Below are 7,785 nucleotides of genomic sequence, written 5' to 3'. Positions count from 1 at the left end.
AAGGGAAAAAATGAAAGAAATATTTTAAAATTCAGGCAAGGCGTGAATTTTGCAGCGAGAGGGGCAACATCACTTGACTTTGCCTACTTGTTGGACAACTGGGTTGATTAAAAAGATATGATATCTTCTTTTTGCAAATTTACTTCAGTAATAGCTCTGAGTCGTCCATGTTGGTGCTATGAAATTATTCATTTGTATCCGCTACACATTGAAACAACTTATAGTTTTGATAGATACATGTATATGTGGTTATTGATATGTATCAGATACATTCAGTATAAATTAATTTGATATATCATGTCTAAAAAAATTAGTGTATGTTATATTACTATTTATGTATCCTATTTTGTTTGAGAAATATTGTTTTTTACAAAAAGAAACATGATACATATAATTATTCTAGGTAACAATTTTTTGTGTGGAATACATAAAACAACAGTGATTAGTTGATACATATAATGATATATGTAATAAAGTTTGTAAAACTATTGAATTTGGTATATATTATGTATCATGCATCTATCAATTAATTTGATACACAGTGCTTTAGATACATAACATTGAGGTTTATGTATCAATTGTATTTATTGAGATTGATACATTATTGTTTGGTAAGTTATGTATCAGATACATTTAGTATGAAGTTGAATTTACATATCATGCCTAAAAAAGTTAATGCATGATATATTATTACCTATCTTTCCCATCTTATTTTTTTTTTAAAAATAATATATTTTATTTTTTTAGAAAAACATTATACATGTAATTGTTTCAAATAACATATTTTTTTGTGCATGATACATAACACAAAGTTTATGAATCAAATACCTTTATATTGAACATGATAAACACTAATCAAATATTCAATAACATTAGAGTTATGTATCAATACCTTAAATATGAACATGATACATTGCATAAAACAAAAGTTATCGTAGCAGTCATGTATCGAATCAGTGATAACACTAAAAAAGACTTATTTAAAATCAAAATAAGCGAAATACATTGAGAGTAAGGCCAAAAAACTAACAAATCAAACCAACGGAATAAAATGTATCAAGACCGCCATTAGAAATTTCTGAAACAATTTCAAATACACTCAAAGATGAACTATGTGCATTAACAAGGTTTGTCCTCCTCTCTTCAATAAAGAGACTGGGAGTAAAAGATTCAGTAATTTTTTTAGATGAAAAAATTAAAAAAAAAATTGAAGTGGATGAAAGAAATCTATCTCTTGAATAATTTGAAATCTTTTATTGAAAAGAGAAAAGATTTAAAATTCAAAAATAAATTAATGAAAGTAACTGTGGAGAAATTTTTAGAGTGAAAAAAGGAAGAAAATCATGATTAGGAGATTTCAAATTAATATATCTGCAAAAAGGAATGAGAGCAAAAAAAAAGATTTTTTATATTTTTTTGAAATGGTAGGGAAAATAAAAAAATATGATGATTAATGATGTATAGTTAGGTAATTTTTTCTAATATCAAATATCAAAAGCCCATTAGTTACTGAAAGCCTATTATAAATTGTAAGTCTTGTCCATGATTATGAGTAAGGGTGTACATGTTGGTTTGCATTTTTCAAATATCAAACTAAATCATTTGTTTCTAATATCTGAATTTATAAACCAATAAAAATTGGGTTTTCAACTTCGCATCGGGTTTTTCAGATTTTTTCAATAAAGTATTCATACAAACATATAATTTACTTCTACTTAAAAAAATTTTTAGTCCTACCAAAATGCAACTATCTAAGTTATTTCTTAAGAAAATAACACAAAATATGATATGATTAATGAGACGAAAATATCTAACAAAAAAATATTAATGACGTCGCGTAAAACAAATATTGCAAACTTTTATAAGTCATAATGAAACTGATCATAATTTAAAAGTATTAAATCATGCTAAAATAAGTTTTGTAAGTATTAATTACATGACCAAACATTAAAAGAAAGTAAAATTAGATTGTGTATTTTAATTGTCTAAACTTATGTAAAACTAAAAAACAAATATTCAATATTGTTGTCATTCTTAGTGTTAAATTGATTTTTTGTATGCGTTAGTATTAGTTTGATTTTGATTTAAACTATGTTATAATTAACAACATGTATGAATTATAAAAAATATTTAAAAATTATATCAAAGTAAATATTTTCACATATAAAATGAAATTTTAAAAATTATATATATAATGTCGGGTTGATTTGATCTAGGGTTAATTTTTTTAGTTGAAGCTAACTCAACTCAAATATAGTCGAGTTTTTTTTTTCAACACCAAATCAAGTTTTTTTCAATTATATTCGTTTGCAGGTTGGTTCAATTTTTGGTTTGATTTTGTACACCTCTAATAATGAGTGTGAGTCAGGTGAAAATATCAAAAGCTCATTAATTATTGAAAGCCTATTAGAATTGTAAGTCTTGTCCACGATTACGAGTGTGAGTAAAGTGACAGTATAAAAAACTTATTAGTTATTGAAAACCCATTAGATATTTTAAGTCTTGTTAGTGATTATGATGTGAGTATGTGATAATATCAAAAATCCATTAGTTCTTGGAAGTCCATTAGAAATTTTAAGTCTTGTCCATGTTTATGATGTGCGTAGTCGATAAATCATATGCCAATTAGTTATGGTAAATGTATGGGAAGCCCATTAGAAATTGTAAGTGTTTCCCATGACTATGAGTTGAGAGTAACGTGATGATATCAAAAGCTCATTAGTTATTAGAAGCCTATTAGAAATTGCAAGTCTAATTCATGATTATGAGTGTGAGTAAGATGATAATATCTAAAGTCCATTAATTATTAGAAGCTCATTAGAAATTTTAAGTGTTGTCCATGATATTATTATCTAATCAGTGTATCAAGTCCAATTATGATAAATGAAAATGAACAAAATGAATAATAGAAATGAATTTATTTTGACATAAAATTTTACAAATTTTAGAAAGAATTGTTTTAGAATTATTCAATACGTCTATCATATGATATTCTAAATTATCATGTCGAATTGCCATGGGATAAAAAAATGTTTTATAGGAAAAAAGGTTTGATATACCCTTTAACTTTGTTATTTAGAGCTAGTATATCCCTCGTTATAAAAATGGGTTCGTATATACCCCTAATGTTATATAAATGACTCATATATACCCTTTTTCTCTCACGAAAGTGAACAACTTAATTTTAATTGATTTTTAATTATTTTTTTAGAATAATATAATCTATATGAGATATATTAATCCTCCTCACACATATCTTTTTTTTACTTTTTTATTTAAACGATTATTTTAAAATTATTGTTTTTATGGTCAAATTTGTTTATGTTTTACTAATTTTCTTGTAAAAATTGTTATACATGCCCCAATATTATTCTTACAAATGCAAAATCAAAATTACAATAAAGCCGCAAAATTATATTTTTAATTTTTTTCTTACATTAATGAGTGAAAGAAATAAAAGATGTTAAAAAGTAATTTATGTGTGAAAAAGATTAAAATATAACTTGAATTTTGCTAGAAGGATCATATATACCCCCACATGAACTTTTTAAAATTTTAAAGTCAAAAGAATAAATTCAAAACAAAAATTTTCATTTTCGCTAAACGAAGGAGGACATATGTGACCATTTGTATAACGATAAGGATATATATGAGTCACTTTTATAACAAGGGATATGATCATGACCTTTTCCCTGTTTTATATTTTAAGGACAAAATATCAAAATGATTCGCACGGTTAAATTAAGGAATTAAATGTCCGTCACAACTCAACAAGAAATTCGATCGTAATACTAATTTCAAATATTTTTATTGAAGTAAAAAGTGACTAAATGTTATTTTTTCATGTATGTAAAATTTGACTAAAATTTAAGTCATATGTGTCTGATTCTTTTTAATCAATTTTGTTTTTTTCTTGGAATTCAACAATTCAATACCCAAATCTTCTCCAAATAAGTTAAACATTTGAAAGTTAAAATTTCATATATATAAAACAAACTCCAATCGTCAAGAACAATAAATGTAACAAACTCATTTTACCATAATGATAACGTGAAATTATTTTTCAATCGATTATTTAAACTTACCTTTTATATTTGAAATTTCTTAAAGCATTATATTTCAATTTCTATATACCTATTTAAAACATAGCTTTGTACAACAAATATATTTGAAGTCACTATTTTTAAATGATTGCAACCAAATATAAGTGGTGTGGTTTTTTCTCCTTTTTACATTTTCTGTTGTTATAAGATCGAAGCCCAAAATGTAAACCCAAGGCCCAAAAGCCCTTTAGCAAAGCCAATCTCTCTGTCCTATATAAACGAAGGAAAACCTAGTTAGGGTTTCATCCATCGTCAGTCATACCAAGTGCAGAAAAATGGTGAAATTCCTTAAGCCAAACAAAGCCGTAGTGGTTCTCCAAGGCAAGTACGCCGGGAGGAAAGCGGTGATTGTTCGAGCATTCGACGATGGGACACGTGACAGGCCATACGGACATTGTTTAGTCGCCGGTGTAGCTAAGTACCCGAAGAAAGTGATCCGTAAGGACTCTGCGAAAAAGCAGGCGAAGAAGTCACGCGTCAAGACTTTCATCAAGCTTGTCAATTACAACCACATCATGCCTACTCGTTACACACTGGATGTTGATTTGAAGGAAGCCGTTACAGTCGATTGCCTTCAGTCACGTGATAAGAAGGTTACTGCTGCTAAGGAGGCTAAAGCTAAGTTTGAAGAGCGATTCAAAACTGGGAAAAATCGCTGGTTCTTCACTAAGCTTAGATTTTGAGTGGTTTGCTCTTAATTTGGTAATTTTCTGTTCTGGATATTCAGAATATTTGCTCTGTTTTTTCTTGTTCAAACAACTTTTAATATGAAATGATAGATCTGGTTTTATCTTTAACCATTGTTCGAATTGCTAATGTTTTCTATATCTATGCTTTTGTGATTAATATTGTAATTATTATAATGAAATGAGTGTATACCTAACATGACTACAAATCCCAAATTAGTAGTATGATCTTTGATAAGTGCAGCTAGTTTGTTATCACTATATTGGTGTATGGTGGTTACAATTTAAGATTGTTTTTGGTCTTTACGTACGTGTATGTTGTGGTATTACATAGGGTATGCTGTTGTTGTAGTGAAAACACATAAGCTGTGACTCTAGAGAATTTAAATTTGTAACATATATTGCTTTCTGAGGCGTTGCGTGCATTGACCTATTAATATTCGATGGATGTGTCAAGGAAAGCATATAATGATGTCAATCCGAAGTCCTATAGTGAGTTAAGTGAACTGTTTTCTTGTCTAGTTTGCTTGATAGTTGGATTGCAACATGATCAAAATTCGTCTGTGTCTTGTGTAACTGTTTCCTTAGAAGTGACTTTAGTTTTTGTTCTTAATGATTGTGTGTTGCTTCATATGGTGAACTCTCTCTTAAAATTTAAGTGAGGGATGTTCAAGTTTCCGAAGCATAAATGAATAGTCAGTATCAAACAGCATGGTGTATTTCAATTGCATTTTGCTACCTGTCTCCTGCTACATCCTATTTTGTCATTTCCAAGCTTTAGGAAAATTCTTTCTTCTTCATGAGATTGAATGAATGCAGTTTAGTTGTTCTGATATTTACTTTCAGATTATAGCAAGTGCTGTTTAGAGTTTTATGATCAGTATTTGATAAATACCAAATTAGTAGTATGATCTTTGATAAGTGCTTCTAGTTTGTTACCTTTATATTGGTGTATGGTGGTTGCAATTCAAGATTGTTGTAGGTCTTTTACCAGTGTACAGGTGTATGTTGTGGTATTACATGTGGTATGTTGTTGTAATGAATACTCATAAGCTGTGACTAGTAAATTTGAATTGGTAATATATATTGCTTTCTGAGGCGTTGCGTGCATTGACCATTAATGTCCGATGGACGTGTCAAGGAAAGCATAGAATGATATCAATCCAAAGTCCTTTAGTGATTTAAGTAAACTGGTTTCTTATCTAGTTTGCTTGATGGTTGGATTGCAACATTTAATTATCAAAATTCCGTCCGTCTTGTGGAAATGTTTCCTCAGAGGTGCACTTCTCAGTTTTTTTTATTCTTATTGTTTATGTGTTGCTTCATATGGTGAACTCTCTCTTAAAATTGAAGTGAGGGATGTTCAAGTTTCCGAAGCATAGAAGAATAGTCAGTATTAAACAGCGTGATGTAAGTCAATTACATCTTGCTACCTGTCTCCTGCTACATTCTATTTTGTTATTTCCAAGCTTTAGGAGAAGTACTTCCCTCTTCCTGATATTGAGTGATTGCAATTTTGTTGTTTCGATATGTACTTTCAAATTATACCAAGTGCTGTTTAGAGTACTGTTAATATTGTTTGGACTTGCGATTTCTCAGTCATAGAAGAAAGTATAGTAGCATCAATATCGTTATGAGTTGCATGTATGATACGGATGTCATTAGTAATTAAGGGATGTCCCCCTCTGGTGAATATTGTTGAAAATGTTTGCTTCATGGAATGAGAAGTTTTGTTTCCTAACATGTTGCAAGTATAGTTGCCAAACCACTTCTGTTAAAAAGGTTCAAAGCCCAGAATTTTTGTTAGTTACTCAAGAGTGTAAAGGTATATCAGTGTTTGCAATATTTACTTGTTTTGATTAAAATTTTCATTCATATTTGGTTGAGCGGTTAAATGCTGGCCTCTTAGATGCCTTATAAACTGAAAGTATAGGGTTACCTAACTACCTATATATTATCCGTTCTTCAATTATGGCATTTTTATGACAATAATATAATATAACTAATACCAGCAATAGTAATAAGTAGATTTAAAATTCGGATGCTAAGTAGAATTTTTCTGAATGATTTGTCTTTCTTAATCGGATAAGGGATAAATTAAATCATTTTATACTAAATTGATGAATATAACTATAGAAAATGAAACAACTATATTTTAAATTATGAAATTTCTTAATTCAAGAGATATTCTTATTTTGTGATCAAACGACCCTTGAGAGAATAACTGTTCTTGTTTAAAAATTAAAATGAAAACTAAGCAAAAAAAGAGGAGAGTGATATGGTGTCATTATGAAATGTCATTTTGATAATCTAGAGAAAAAAAAAAGCCATTTCATTTCTTATATTGATAAATGCTTATCCAACGAGGAAGCAGATAGAAGGGTAATACTATAATATGCCATTGATTGTGTGAGAAGAAATTTTCCAAGTTACAACCAGAACACTTGAATATGCGTAATCGTTCAGGAGATGCAGAAAGATCATGAGAAGATAAAGAAATGTCATACCTGAAGATAGTCGGCGACACCACAATTGGAAGCTTATTATGATGGAACAAAGGGAAGTTGTCACTAAAGTTGTTTAGTTATGATTAGAGAGGGAAGTTGTCACTAAAAGTTGTTTAGTTATGATTAGAGCTGTCAAAATGGACTATTTTGACTTATCAGATAGAGACAGCCCTATCAAAACTATGATTGGGATAGGGTTGGGATATAATTTTGTAAGTCATTTAAAATTAGGACTTGTATGCTCGGCTTATATAAGCTATTGACCTTTGATGTTTGATTGGGGTCGAGCCTAGGGTCTGTTTATGGGCCAAAACTTTTATTCAAGGGACGTTTATAAATTGATATAATCTAATTACTTAGATACACTATGTTGTAAACTTGTAATACTATGAATTTTACCAGATGTTGGTAAGCAACAATGTAGGCAATAACTTTATACTCGACCTCAGTAGAAGATCTAGAGATAGTAGGTTGCTTCTTCGCAAGTCA

The 7,785-nt window shown here is 29.1% G+C and overlaps 1 protein-coding gene and 2 non-coding genes across 3 annotated transcripts; all 3 read left to right on the top strand.

Moving 5' to 3' along the window:
* The first annotated feature begins 4,329 nt into the window (after nt 1–4,329).
* LOC107024021 (60S ribosomal protein L27-3) lies at nt 4,330–4,903 on the top strand. The gene has a single exon (XM_015224894.2). It carries the CDS (start codon nt 4,379–4,381, stop codon nt 4,784–4,786), a length of 408 nt encoding a protein of 135 aa, XP_015080380.1. The 5' UTR covers nt 4,330–4,378; the 3' UTR covers nt 4,787–4,903.
* Nucleotides 4,904–5,411: 508 nt separating this feature from the next.
* LOC114078146 lies at nt 5,412–5,546 on the top strand. The gene has a single exon (XR_003579691.1). It is a non-coding gene; the product is annotated as a small nucleolar RNA snoR137 (small nucleolar RNA).
* Nucleotides 5,547–6,105: 559 nt separating this feature from the next.
* LOC114078145 lies at nt 6,106–6,240 on the top strand. The gene has a single exon (XR_003579690.1). It is a non-coding gene; the product is annotated as a small nucleolar RNA snoR137 (small nucleolar RNA).
* Nucleotides 6,241–7,785: the final 1,545 nt, after the last annotated feature.

This window comes from Solanum pennellii, chromosome 7, assembly GCF_001406875.1.
Source record: "Solanum pennellii chromosome 7, SPENNV200".
NCBI lineage: Eukaryota > Viridiplantae > Streptophyta > Magnoliopsida > Solanales > Solanaceae > Solanum > Solanum pennellii.
The sequence above is the reverse complement of the archived record's forward strand: the minus strand, read 5'-3'. Positions and strand labels throughout refer to the sequence as shown.